The sequence below is a fragment of the Candoia aspera genome, chromosome 2 (genome assembly GCF_035149785.1).
Source record: "Candoia aspera isolate rCanAsp1 chromosome 2, rCanAsp1.hap2, whole genome shotgun sequence".
Taxonomy (NCBI): Eukaryota; Metazoa; Chordata; class Lepidosauria; order Squamata; family Boidae; genus Candoia; species Candoia aspera.
In genome coordinates, this window is record NC_086154.1 from 198,011,312 (window position 1) to 198,026,594 (window position 15,283).

Below are 15,283 nucleotides of genomic sequence, written 5' to 3' on the forward strand. Positions count from 1 at the left end.
CAATTGTTTAATTATGTTCTATACTTTAAATGTAGAAGCAGCAAGTGTGAGAATATACTTTCTGAGTGCATCATTGAGAACTACAATGCTATAATTTTATTTTATAATCTCTTTAGAAAAGTGGCCACTGCCTATTAAATGTAATGAACCTAACAAAGAAAAGAACAGAAAGTTTACACATGCATTACACATTATAAAGAAAGCTTTGCTGGTGGATAAAATATGATTTAATATGAAGCCACAATTCAACTGACAGATCCTATAGCCAGGAAAATCATTAGAGTCAAGTCCACAAGAACACTCAAAGAAACTTTCAGTGAAAAATTATTTTGCATTACATTGCTATCAACTTTTATTGCTCTGTGAAACTCTTGTGCAATGTACTGTTGGCATAATTGCATGCCAGCATAATTATGGCATAATTATATTCTTATAGCACCCTGTAGTGTACTAGGATCAGCACAGTAAAGTAGCATAGTAGTAAAGTAGTAAAATATTTTCTATACATCAAAATTATGCAGACCCAGTTCATGCCAGGAATAAATGTGTTCTTTCAATATATGAAATTAACTGTATATTGGAAAAGATAACTGTTTATATTTCATATCAGTATGAAATAATTGAAGATCAAGATAACTGTACCATTACAGTTTGCATCTTAATATATATCATTGATATTAAGCTATATTTGGGACAGATACTGCTTAAGGCAGGCAGAGTGAGCAACTAACAGAAAACCATGGATTTTTTTTTCACTCTGTGCTTCATAATAGCTTTTGTGGCAATATTAATAAAGTTCGATACATGTAATTTTGCAGCAAAGAATCGTTCTTCTTAAAAAGACATTTGACCTTGGTATTATTTTTAACTATTTCATAAACTTAGCTGTTACAAAGCTCCCTACCACGCTCAGGTTTTGTATGCTGCCATTATGCAGACAGGCAGAAAATATATGAAATGATGGTGGTGGAAAAGGCAGAAAATTATAAAAGAAGCAATGGGTTCTAAGTGCAGTTATGCCTTAAGGCTATGGATTGGTGTGATATCAGTGTGAGATACCTCAAGCCCCACAACTTCTAGAACTAGGCAAGCAAGCTGCTTACTGAAGAAAGAAATAGTATATCCTTCATGGGTATCATGAAGAAGTATTCTTCTCTCTGTTATGGATCCTGGACTGTATTCTTTCTTTCTTTCTTTCAAGGAATTTTCATTTAGTACAAGGATAGTGGGCAAAATTAGCTGCTGAAGGCCACATGGTATAAGCAGTGAGCAGTGGTGTTTATGATGAAAGTGTTCATCTAGGACTTGGGAGACCCAAGTTCAAGTCCAACCTCTACCATAGAAACTCACTGGGTGATTCCCATGAAAGCCGCTTTGAGGATCTGGAGAACTTGTGAGAAATAAACATAGACACCAACAACAACAAAAATGGAACGTGAAGGGAAAAAAAAATTCAGCTTGTTTTTTCTATATTGGGGGGATAGGCTTTAGTGAGGTTAAGTTTTGTAACTACTAAGATTTTTGAAAATGTAACATACCTCTTCCCTTCGTTCACCATAAAAAATGGCAAAAAAGTTGTACTGCTCCCATTCCATGGTAGGATCCTAAATTTCTGCATCATGCACTGGAGAGCTGAGGGGGGCAAAGAAAGAAGGTGGAGAAGCTGTTCCTTCCAAGGAAACAGATTGCCCACACCTGTGTAGCATATGTATAGTTACCTCCTGAGTTTTGCTTTATGCTAATAAACTTGCAAAACTATCCACAGAATTCTGCTTCTTTCTAAAGACAGTACTTCCCTCTAGCCTACTCATATATTAATATTTTATTTTTATTTCAGTCACTGAACTGAAATATATCTACCTAGAATTTTTGACCCACTGGTTTCTCAATCTGGTTAATTTCTGCAAATGCAATGATAGTGCCAAATGCTAGTGGATCACCACTGTTCTTGATAAGCTTTTCACAAGGTCATTAAATGAAAAGCAGTTCTATTCTTCCAGTCAAGCTAGGAGGTCAGGGAAGCTGGGAATGGCAGCAACAGCCAGCAGAGGGATATCACTGTTTGTATAACATTGGCCTAAGGGTTGGCATGCCCAAATGATACTGATCAAGCCATCAAGCCCATCATGTTTTGCTCTTGTGCCTGGCAAAGCAGTAAACAGAGAGATAGATGATCCAGCAGTCACAGATACCACATCAGTACAAAGAATATGAACAATGTTTTCAGGAGCAGTTGCCCCAAAGAGGCTGCACTCAAAAATCCAGTTAAAGCATTCTGTTGGAGAAATCTGGATTTTGAGGTAAAGACAAAATGGAAAACTAGAGGAAGATTCAAGGACAGCAAGTGGTAGCAGTGAAAACTGATGCTTCAGTGGTTTTCAGGGGTGGAGGAGGAGACAAGGAACAGAAGGCTGACTTTTAGGAATACTAACAACTCCCCAAACTAAGCTTTCAGGCAATTGCAACAAGGTTTGTAGGTGGGCATGCAAGCATCTCTTGGGCAACAGTAATCATCTTCTGACATCCCAAATGTGGGCTGCCAGGTATTCAAAAAGTAGCATAGGTAGTTCTCTGCTGAGTCTGCCATAAAATCACACCAATTAAATCAGAGCATCTTCCTCCAGTTGGCATGGTTACCTCTTTGCTCAATCTGTGCTCAAAATGCCTTGTCCAGCAAGTCCAATTTCCTTTGTGTTTCTCTCTGTTGCTGCTATTGAGTGGTGCAGCTGCTACTGGGACTGCTTTAAGAAGACTTGAAGCCTACTTCATCCTCCATCTTTCAGTCTTTTTGCCTTTTTGCCTTTTGGCCTGGGCTTTTGCGGTATCACCATGCTTGGTCTGCTACTCATGTTGCTAGTGGGAATTGCAAAGGTTGTCTTTGTTGGTATATTGTTTTCTGCTACAGAAATTAAGGTTACTATGGTAACAAATCATTCTGGCCAGGTGAAGAGGTCGAATTTAATTGTCCTCAGTTTAGGTGTTAATAGTTGCATTGCCTGAGGGGAGGGCAGCTTGCTTATTACTTGGTTAGTTTCTTTAGGCCTTGCAGGGAGTAAGCTTCCCGCTCTCAGCTCTGAGCGTGTGTAAATGCACAAGCCTGTAAATATGTTTTTGTGCTTTCTGTAAATAAATTTATTTTTATAGAAATGCCTGGTGTGTGATTTTTCTGATCTCTCTGGGCCAAATGCTTTCCAGCACTCTGCAAGAATCTTGGGCCCTGTGGTTGTGCAATGGAGTCAGTATGATACCCCTCCCAGATAAAAGCTCCAACAAGTTTGCTATGCCTTCCCTGAGTTCTTGGACTGCACCTCTGGTTTGAAGAACCAGTTAAGCCCCAGCATTTAGGAAATTTAAAATGACATCCCGCTGACAGGAGCAATTGTAGACCAACATTTTAAGCTTCATTACCTTGTGCAAAGCTTTATCTTATTTTGTCAAGCATTTTGTCATCTGACTTTTTCAGTTCCACCTTGTTTTCAGTTCCTGAAATATCCCACTAATAGGATGCTATGACACTTTTTCTCTTTTTCTTTCTTACTTTCCAGTAGGCTTGAGCAAACTATTATATAGGTTAAACATTCCCCTGAAAAAAAAATTCAGTTCCAATTGCTTTGAAAGAACCCCACATTATTCTAGAAAGTCACTGTAAAGGTAAAGGTAAAGGTTTCCCTTGACGTAAAGTCCAGTCGTGTCCGAAAGTCACTGAATCTCTCCAAAATAAACAATTTAACTTGGGATTTGGCTGCATCTGACTGACATACCTACTTTACATGATAACCACCATTGCACCATTACATGTTAAGTGAATGGAGGCAGCCTAACATACAAATGTATTTTTTGTTAGGGAGTTATTCTTTTCTAAGATATATCCAAGCTTGGAACAAATAAAAGCCTGCTTGCTCTGTCACAGAGTAGAAATGAATAAATATCTTCATTTCTTCATGAATGTTTTTTCTTAGTCATTATGTGTACAGTGCAAAGAAATAAAATAAAATAAAAATATTGTGTGCCAAAAAAATAAGCAAGGTGGAAAGATTCAGTTAATTTCTTTCCCTGCCAGACACAAATGTGCTAATGGTTCCTGGAATTCAGTGAATATTTGCAAATCCCCAATGCAGAACAGTTCATTTGTTACAGAGAATTCGAACTGTGTTTGAAGCCAACTTTGTGCACCAAATTCCTCCAGAGATGTGTCATGTATCTATCTCCAATAGGTTTGCTTATCTACACTTCTATTTTTGCTGAATCGGACAATTTATGTCCAAAATATAGTTTGGTTCTTCTTATACAATCAAAACTACATTTATCTAAATCTCCATTTCTAGAATATTTTATTTCCCCATCAGCTATTGTATATGTATGCTTAATATTTTTCTAGTTGGTAAATGCTATTATTTTATTAACATAAACAATATATTCCATTTTCCTCAATCTCAGCGTCTTTTATTTCTGATGTCTCCCATTCTATACAAACTGCCTTATAAATTAATATAGTATTCTCACTTCTGTAACCTCCTCTATCACTTCATTAGCTCTTTCATGCCTCCCACATCAGATAGTCATAACTGACCCATATTTTGTTTTCTTTTTCAGCTCATGTGAGTGGCTTGCTGGCATAAGCAATTGTAATGAGATGTTCCAACCTATCCACCAACTCATTAAATTCTTCTTCATGTTTCACAACAGTTTTCATACTAATTTGTATGAAACCTGTATGTACATGTACTTTAAAAAGTTTTTAAAAGTTAGGGTCACTGTTTTTTTTTTAAAAAGCAGACAATCACCCTTCCAATATGCTTATGTGTTTTAAAATTTTACCAAAAGTTCCTATAGAAGATGTTTAAAAACTTCATCTTTTTACATTACTAGGTAGAATGTGAATGGAAGAATAATCTTTCTTTGCCGGGAAATACATTAGTTGTTTCTTTATCAGGAAAACTGACCTATGTCCAAATCTCATTATTTACCCCTTTAAAGAATGCTTTTGATTGTTTCTCTGATGCCCAGTGGAGAGAGAGTTTCTGAAGATTTGCAACATAATCCAAATTTGTGAGCCACGCTCCATATCTCCATTTCTGAGCTGCTCTGTATATATACCATAATCGACATCTTCCCAGTCTGGGAAAGAATCAGTAGAATTTCTATCCATATGATTATTCCTGCTATTTAATTATTGTTGTTGTTGTTGTTGTTGTTATTCCAGTTATATCTATTGTTGTTAATGCAGATAACACAGATATCACAATAAGTTGTTGCTTGAGATACATGTTATACTAGTTCTAAATTAAGCTAACTTATTTTGAAAGTTGCTTCTCCAGGAAATATTTGTAATATTTTCACCAACTGACTGCATTTTTTTCCTTTCATTGATAGCATGTGGCCTTAATTTAACCAGGAATTTAGTAATAAATAAACTCTTTGTTTTATAGGAGAATATATTGATCTTCTCAGCCACTGCCAATTCTGTGATGTTTCCTGTTCTAAATGCACAGGACCAACTTCAAAGGACTGCGTTGGTTGTGCATATGCAAAGTAAGCCATTCTTATTAAATAAGCTCCATCCATCTAGGAGTTACAATATCATCCAGGTTTACTGCATTCAGTTCAAGTTATGTTGTGAATTGACATGACAGCAATCATTAGCTGGATTTATCATCCATCACTGACTGAAATGAGCCATTTTATGGTGCCCCTACTACATACATACTGTATTTCTCAGCTTCAAAGGAGAAAAATATCTTGTTCCTTAGTATAGTTATATAAGGGAAAAAAATGAAATTGAAACACTTGAGGAAATTCACAATCTAAATCTGCACTGATGCAGGTCTGTGGATATTTAAAAAGAGTTTATGAATACACAATAATGAATAATTCCATCACTTGCATACCAACTCTTTCCTCTAATCCCTTGTATTGTTAATGGAAATTTGGAAGCACTCTAGACATTAATATAACAGCATCACAAAATCTGCTGCAGAAAAATCTGCTTCAAAATTTGGATTCAATTATCTAAGTCCAAATTCAGAATCAGAACTGAGTTTCAATAAGGATCTAAGTAAAACAATAATAAGCTGTGCATCTCCAATAAAACATACAAATACAATCAGTCAGGGTTTTTTGTAAAAAAAGTTGATTGTATCTTGTTGATTTGTAGACAGTGAAAGGTCTTGAATGTGGAGTTGAATTTTGGTTGCTGAACAAAATAGAACAATTTAAGGCTCCAGGCTAGAAACCAGGAGTCTGTGAGTTCCAGTCCTGACTTAGGCACGAATGCCAGCTGGGTGACCTTGGGCCTGTGCCTCTCTCTCAGCCCAACTGACTTCACAGGGTTGTTGTTGTGAGGAAAATATGAGGAGGAAGGAGTATTAGGTATGTTCCCTGCCTTGAGTTATTTATAAAAATAATAAAGGTGGGGTTAAAAAAATCTAAAAAAAGTAAAGTATGCATGAGAATAAATAAATGTTTAATAAATGGCTCATCACTGAACAGGGAGTAAGACAAGGATGTGTGATGTCCCCTGGGTTATTTATGGATAAATATATAAGAAATATCAGTGGTGATACTGGAGAATGTTATAAATCTGTGTGTTTTTTAATGTAGATTGGCTGAGAACTGAAAACTCCTGTGCCTCTCCAGGTCACAACCACCAGTATAAAACAATGCATGAAAACAAAAGAACCATAGAATCATCATAAAAGCATAAAAATAAATTCAGCAGTAGCTCAGCATAAAGTGAAACAATGGCTGGACACAATACGTTGCAGCATCCTGTCTAAGCACCTATGCTCCCTAAGTCTGAAAAGAGATGATAGTCCTCACCTCTTTTGGAAACAATATCAGGGAGCTTTATAAAAGGCTTGAGAAGTTGTCCAGATCAAGCTGAAGTTCAAAGTCCAAGTGTCATAAATAGTTTTCACATTGAAAATAGAGCAAAGTACAAAGAATATGTGGAATATAATTGAATATGGAAGCAGATCTCCAGATTTGTTTAAGCTCATTCTTTAAAAGGCAGTTATTCTTCAGTTACTTAATTCTAATGTTATGCTGCCCACTTTTCTTTTGCAGTAGAGTTTTGGATGATGGCCACTGTGTTGTTCAGTGCCCTAGAGGGAAATTTGAATTTAAAAAGCAGTGCCATTCATGCCATGAGTCCTGTACAGAATGCAGTGGAAGTGGACCTAATGAATGCACTATCTGTGCTAAAGGTAAGGCATTCTCTTTTTTTTCTCCCATTTATTTTCTGTTAGTTGCACTGCAAGATTTAGGGAATAAAATAACTATATGATTTTGCCGCAACAGCGGGAATTCAGTTTTATTTATACTGTATGGTCGGAATCTCATGTTCTTCTGCTGATTAACATGAGACAGGGAAAATTCCTTCCCCCCAATTTCATCCTCTCCCATATAATCTGAACACCTAAATAATCCTCCAGAGTATTATTGGGGGGTGGGGGGAGGTATTCAAAAGATTTCAGGGAAAGAGAAAATCCCAACATGAGGGTAGGCTCATGTAAGATTGGCTTCCAGGTTGTCTGGATGATATTTACTTGGTTCTATCCTTTCCTTATACTAGAAAGCCCAATATAGTACTAAATCCCAGGTATTCAATACTGGCTATCAACAGAACGTCCATTAATTAGCTATTGGTTCAGAAGATAATAAACAATCCACCTTTCTTAAGATCTACCCAATGTCAGGAACAAGCCATCTTGGCCATCAGTCAGGAGACAGAATGGGCCAAGCCTTTTATTCTTCTCCAGTCCTTTAGAAACACCTGGGTAGAAGGGGAATGAAACCCAAACCCAAGGCAGCCATGTAATTGTACTTTTCGGTAGTAACAGTGGCTGTGGCTTTGTTCTCAGCTAAGAAAAGAACAAAGTGCTTGACTCACATTGCCTTTTGGATTGACCCAGAAAGTTCTAAATCAAATCGCATACACTGTGATTTTATGTTCAAGGATTAGCAGTGAAAATAGAAAAAAAAATTGCATGCTATTTCCTCAATCACCATGATACCATATTATGCATGTAATAATGTCATCTTATTTAAAGAGTGTCTGCCAGAAATCATGCATGCAGAAGTAAATGTAATTCTGATATTTCTTGTTGTCTATCATTTCTAACCAAATGAACAGGCCAATTCCAACTATAATAAATTCAGTTTTCTGTATACAAGTTGTTGATCCAGCTAGACAATGCATGGAAAATATACAGTAATTTTGCACTGAATGTAATATATGACTCTAAAACCAGCATAAATTAAATAAATGGAAGTTAACATTCAGGTTCTCAGGATAAAATAAATCTTTCTTTCTTTGTTAATGTTTTCTTTAAGACTTTTCTCCATTAATTTAATTAAGTACATATGTTTTTTAAGACAATAGCAGAGTTAATGAGATAAAATAAAGTATTTTAAGAATAGAAGTGACCACAAAGTTGGCTTAGCAATCCTGTTTCTGGGTGGTTTAGTTTTAATAGATTTCCCAGTCTCCAAGAAGCCAAACTCCTTCTGAAGTTATATACCTCTTGGGGCTAAAGAGAACCCATGGGCAATCTGAGTCCCCAGGGCCCTATGTGGCTTCCAACATCTCATGCTGGAGCCTATTTTGATCATGTTTGCCAAAACACTTTTTTGAAGCAGGAAGCTCACAGAAAGTATAGTATGGAATTATAGAATCCTCTTCCATACCATGGATTAAAAAAAAAAAATCCAGTCTTGCCCAGGTATGTGACATGGACACACCCTATTTGCATAATTATCCCACCTGATATAGTTCATGCCCTCTCCAAATATTAAGAATGAGCGCCCCAGCCCTCAAAAGTTTGCCCACTTGTATTATAGGATTGTTGTCTTGATTGATATTATTGAAAAAAACCATAGCAGGCAAGATATAACTGTGTATTGGGCAACAATACTCTCAAAGTACTGTGTAATAGATCAGAACAAATACCAGTGATTTCCAGACTGAGCTAGGATGAAATGTTCTCTTGTCATTCTTTAATAGCCAGTGAGCCCCCAAAATGGGGGTGTTAATATCCACAACCAGATAAACCAATCCCACTAGCAAACCAGGACAGAGGAATTGATGTGGTCCATGGAAAATCTTCCTTCAATTAATATGTGCAGGAACGGTGTATACTTACAAGTAGGGTTGGAAGAGAAATTTATTCAATTGCACATCTCAAATCTATACACAAAAGACATCTGCAAACCAAAACCGGCCCTTTTGAGACTTTGTCATGCAATACACAGCTCTCCAAGCAGTACAGGGAAATGTGCAAATATAATAGCATTTTGGGGAGCGAGGAGCTGCTGGTTAGCCAGCAAACAGTCACCTCATTTATATTGGGCCTCCTTTGTTTATTCAACTCATCCTACAAATCTGATGGGGTCACCAAAGTTAAAGTGTTCACAGGAACTCATGAAGCAGGAATAAACAAGGAAGGAAGGAAGGAAGGAAGGAAGAGGTCATTCCATGCTGATTGTTACTGTTTGCTGAGAGCTGTCCTCAAGGTGGCGGTGCAGCCTTCTAACTTTCATCACTCCTGATAGCAAGTATCTGAAATGTAAGCAAAACAAAAAAAAACAGTGAATGATTGGGCTGAGTCTCACACACCTGAAAATGACAGGTGACAAGGAGGTAATTCCCACTAAGTTTGACAGGGCTTAAACAATGCTTCCAGGTTTTTTGTTCTGCTTAATCTCACTTCCCTTCCTACAGATAAGAAAGGCAGCCTGCGTTTCCTATACTTGGGAGAATGCAGGAAGAGCTGTCCCTTGGGCTTCTATCCTTCTGAGGAGGACAATACTTGTACACCCTGCTTTGAGCACTGTCAAGAGTGCCTGAATCAAACCAGATGTGAGAGATGCTTAGATGGATACTATCTCATTAATAACAGCTGCCAAGAGCACAAATGCAAAAAAGGTACAGCTTCTTTCAGTGCAACTTCCTTCTGCTCACAGCAATGAACTTGGAATATTTCAGGGTATACTTATGCCAATGGAGAACGCACTGTTGCTTTACAATATTGCTTTGAGGCAAAAAGGTGCTTCACAGCATGTGGGAGGAACATATATAGCACCAGCATTTCAGAAACAGGTCTTTTTCTGGGATCAGACTGAGCCCATGTACTGTAATCCCAGGAAAAGATGCAGTTACGTGAAGGAGTTGTTGCCGTGTGCTCTGAAGCACTTGTTTGTCTTTGAATCTGAAGTATTGCAATCCCTTTATGTATGTATGTTTGTGTGCATGCATGTGTGTGCATACATTTTCTGAAGAAAATTAAACTTCGACTTAACTGTCCAATGTCCAGGTGAAGTCAAAGGCCTTGACTCAGAAGATTGCATTCCTTGCCCTGAAGGATGCCTGACCTGCAGCTCAGGTATGTTGTATTTTACAATTTCATTCACTTCTTTTTTTCATTTAGGGTAGCATTATCTCAGAAACTTTTGGAAATATTTTGAGGGACTGCTTGAGAAAGAGAGAGAGCAGCTTTGGCCACTGAAATATTGTCATTAATTGGTAAAACATGACATTGCAGGAACCAACTGTATTCTAGCCATATCACAAAGCCAGGTGACTAAATAGTTGCTGCTGGGCTATTTTGTTCCTTGTTTGTTCATTTTTTTACTTATTGTGCTTCTAATTTGCCAAATGTTACTCAATTTCTGGAATATTACTCTGTGGATTCTTGTGCTAAACTTTACAGAAATCCATAGAGAACAATTCTATTTTGTCCCTGATATTTTTTTTTAAATCCTGGCTCTGCGTACTTTCCGAATGTGATGGCAACATCTCTGTGAAGACCGGTGGGGCCCTTCTAGAGAAAAATCTCTAACTAAATGCTGTGAGTCTGCTCCACTTCAGCCTTCCAGAACAGCTGTTTTAAATCAATCAAAAGCCTTCAAAATATTTGATTGCAGATAATTTACATCATGCCTTTTGTCTTCCTTAGTTATGTTTGCATGTTCTTCTATCTTTGAAAACATTTAAGAAGATGTCTTACATTGTTTTGAAAAAATTTAAATTCCACTGCAGGACAATCTAAATGTTTGAAGTTTCTCTATCTTAAAAATATATTAATGGCATATTTGTTTTCATAACAAAAAATACCTCCCATGCTTCATATGTTTTGTGTTAATTTTAATTGTTGTCAGCTAAATAATGCTCCAAGGGAAGAAGAGACTGAATGTTTAAACTTGGATGGTTGGCAACCACAGTCTGTAGTGCTTTGCAGTATGATTATTGCAGATCCCCATTGAATGTTCTTCTGAATTACATCAAAGTTGATCTATATACACTTGCCCTTTAAAAGACAGACTGAAGTTTAATTAATTCTTTGGTTTTATTACTTTTGTGCTCAGAAATCCTGGCAAAAGTATGTTGGCGGGAGCTGTGACCTTAGGATTAAATCAGATCAAGTTGACCCAGAAAAATCTCAATTTTTAATGGTCAGATATACTGTTGGTTTATTAAATACTGATACTACACAGAAAAAATTCCAGCTGGAAGAGTCAGGAAAATATCTCCAAGTACAATTGCCAGTTCCTGAAAGTTAAAATGTTGGTGCCAGGGAAGAGGATCCAGGATGAAGCTTAGCTAGCTCAAAGGAGAAGTTCTCAGGCTGAGCCAGGGCTAAAAGCTGCTTTACATAAAGGCAAACCCCATATGGTATATTTATTGGCCTGTTTCTAACAATATTCTAGAAGGTGAGTTGAGTGCTGAAAGCTGTAATTGGAGGAATAAAAACAAACTGAAGGGGAGAAGAAGTGGACAACAAAGTCTGGGCAACTGGGAAAAGTTGATTTTAATCAGGGGCATGAAACCTCTGAGTGAAAGCCACAGTGTTAAAAGCTGTGCTTCTTCTCTTGCTGAGGAGATTGTTGCTTGTGTGTGTGCAGCAGTAACATTGTTCTGTGGCCAAATAAGAAAGAGTTCTGCGATTAAATAGCATGTGAGGAAATACAGAGGGGTACAGAGAGAGGAGGAAATGCCACTGTCTGATGGCCAGACTAGGCTGAGCAGGACTGCATTCAAGCAATGCAGGGAAAAGGGGGGGATCCAACTGTAATAGTGTGCAGGAATGACCTTGGGAGACAGGAGGAAGAGCTGCAGACTAGACAACCGTCATGCAAAAGGTATCTCAGTCCACAGAAGCAGAGGGTGTGGGAAGTGTTTCAGAAGGGACCCTCCCTAGTTTTCTGGAGAGTAAAAGGAGGGGAGGAATACTTTGAGACTTGCAAGATTGATACTAGCCATTCGAGGTAGTATCCAGACAAGAAGCATGATGAATGCTGGCATTACCTTTACTGTAAGGTTACCTTAACAGAATCTTGCAAGTCTGAAGGTACCCTTCCCTTCTCTCACTTTTACTCTCCCAAAGAAGGTCCCTTCCAAACTGCTTCTCACACCCCCTCTGCCTCTGTGGACTGAGATACTTTTTGCATGATGGTTGTCTAGTCTGCAGCTCTTCCTCTTCCTGTCTCCCAAGGTCATTCCCATTTCACCAATGAATGGGATTAGTCATCAAACTATCAAAACTGAGGTTTTAAGTATTAATTTATGCACTTATTTTGTATTTATTTACTTATACCGCCTAACTCTGAAAGGATTCCTGGTGGCAATACAAAGTTCTGTTTGTTTGTTTGTTTTAAATAATCCTACAAAGCTAATTTCTCAGTATTGATGAATAATGTATTAGAGAACTCAGGAGAGACAAATAATAGATTTTGAAATATTAAGCAAATTATCCCTGGCATTTTGCTAGTAGAATCGCTAAAAAAAAATTACAGGAAAGTAACTGGAAAAACAATCACAGAGAATGGTCATTTTCAAAAGGGTGGCTAAGTCCTCCCTTGAGCTTTGTCCATTCAGCCATAGAGATGGAGGAACAGAAATCATTTCAAGATTGCAAAAGATACCATACTGGAGTATTTCTATCCTTCATCCATCTTGATTGTATTGTCAACCCTGTACTGTACACCTTTTCTATCTTGGCAAAGAAATGCAGTGTTCAAGCTGTTCTTTTTCTGGCAATCATTCAGAATACACTTTTTACAAATGATCTCAGAAGCACTGAAGCCTGAATACTGTGCCTCAAAATATGGCTGATCTGTCCCATTCAGACTATGAGGTGGCCAGACAGGATTATTATCAAAACAACTCTTTATTAAGACAGCTATTTACAACAATAAGTCATGTGAGAAATGAGGTAATACTGGGTTCCGATCAAGACCACCCAGGCAACAATGGAAGAACTGGCAATGGTGCAGGGTCACACAGTGGCAGAACCGCAGGGCAGGATTCGCTGACTGGAACTGTGGGACTGGATGATTCTAGGGAATGTGGCAAGGCTGAAACTGAAAGCGAGAGTCTGCAATCTGGAATACCGACTGAACTGGGCTGGTCATGGAGGCTAGGTGAGACTGATCTGGAACCACTGGACAAGGCTTGGCTCTGGAGGCTGGACTGGACTGGAAACTCAAGGCAAGGCTGGGAACTTGAAACCAGATTTGTCTGAGCTAGAGATTCCAAACAAGACAGAGAACTAGGAGCAGGACTGGACTGGACTGGAAATTCTGGGCTAGGCTGAGAACCCGGAGCATGACAAGACTGGACTGGAGTTCCTGGACAAGACTGGACACTTAGAGCATGACTAGGCTGGACTGGAGATCCTGGGCAAGGCTGGAAGCTTGGAGCATGACAAAACTGGACTAGAGATCCAGGGCAAGGCTGGAAACTTGGAGTACAATGAAACTGGACTGGAGATCCTGGGCAGGGCTGGAAGCTTGGAGCGTGATGAGGCTGAACTGGAGATCCTGGGTTAGGCTGAGGGCTAGGAACAAGGCTGGAAACCTGCTTCAAATGCACAGAATGGCAGTGGTGAGATCCGGAACTGGATGCGAGGCTGAGATTGCAAGAATTGGCAGGGAGAATACCCTCTATGGCAGCTTGTGCAACGGGCTGGTCCTCAACAATAGGAAACACAGGCACTGATTCCCCTCTGGCTATAGATGAGGTTTCCAATGCAGGTTGGGACTCTTCTGATGGGGCTGCAAGCTCAAAGGATCGATTGTCTCCAACAGCTTGCTCTTCTCACATCTGCCTTTTATGCCAATCCCTTGTGCGCCTATTCCCTTCTGCAGCCAATTGGGCTGCCTTCTCCTTTGCGTGCTTTTCTGCACACCTTTCCTGCATGCTGATTGGAGGATTCAAATCCTCCGAAGACTGGCCAATCAGCATCTGTAACTTCTCCCATGCTGCTGAGTCACTTCTGAGTTTTGCTTTCCTGGTTTCTGCCTGGTAAGTTTCTGTTTCCCCTTCTGACTCAGAAAGAGTTTTGTTTTCTGAGTCAGAAGGCAGCTGAAACCTCACATGATCATTGTTACAGAGAACAAGAGGAGGAAAATACTTTATTTGCACCAGAAGTTCATTCTTATTAGGAAAGAACAAATTCAGGCATAGCAGCTGAAAATATTTTTCTAGTTGACTTATCTAAGCGTCACTTAGCTAGATCCAGTGCCAGATGCTTTGGACCCTTACTAAAGTAGAGGACCATGATACACATGCGAGCGCCTACAGATGTATGCCCACCCACTCACACTCAGAAAATGACTCCACCTTTTGATTGTTCCAGAATTATTTTCTCTATGACATAAAATACATTGCATTTTAAACTGATGGTAGATTACAGTATTGTAACTATGAGCAGACAAAGTTGCATGTTAGATGTTTTTAAAAGTAGCCACGGGAATGTATGTAAACTAAAGGAATGCTCAAATGTCAGCTTCCTGTGTTCTTACAGTAGTAGTATTTTCTTGCTAAAATGTAGACTTGTAGATTCCCACACGGTGCGAACAGAGTTTCTGCAGTACTAGAGGTCCCTGGTGCAGAATACATCTGGAGATAGCCAGAAGTGTTTTGTGAATTACATTTCCATAGTCAATTACATTTCTATTTCTGTCTTCCAGTGAAGCTTACATGAGCATGAACAGAATCTTTCTGAAAAATCATAGTTTAAGTTAGAACTATATTTAATGTGAGAGCCAGTTTGGTGTAGTGGTTAAGGCACCAGGCTAGAAACTGGGAGACCATGAGTTCTAGTCCTGCCTTAGGAAAAAAACCAGCTAGGTGACATTGGGTCTCTCTCTCTCAGCCCTAGGAAGGAGGCAATGGCAAACCACTTCTGAAAATCTTGCCAAGAAAATTGCAGGGACTTGTCCAGACAGTGTCTGAGAATCAGACACAACTGATTATATATATATATATATACACATACACACA

The 15,283-nt window shown here is 38.6% G+C and overlaps 1 protein-coding gene across 1 annotated transcript in view; it reads left to right on the forward strand.

Annotated features, from left to right (window-relative positions):
* Positions 1-15,283, forward strand: part of PCSK5 (proprotein convertase subtilisin/kexin type 5) — a 236,536-nt gene that overhangs the window by 183,528 nt on the left and 37,725 nt on the right. The window contains exons 21-24 of the mRNA XM_063295160.1: positions 5,430-5,532; positions 7,069-7,205; positions 9,722-9,925; positions 10,314-10,382. Coding sequence (XP_063151230.1) covers positions 5,430-5,532; positions 7,069-7,205; positions 9,722-9,925; positions 10,314-10,382 — 513 coding nt within the window. The remainder of the gene's footprint in view (positions 1-5,429; positions 5,533-7,068; positions 7,206-9,721; positions 9,926-10,313; positions 10,383-15,283) is intronic.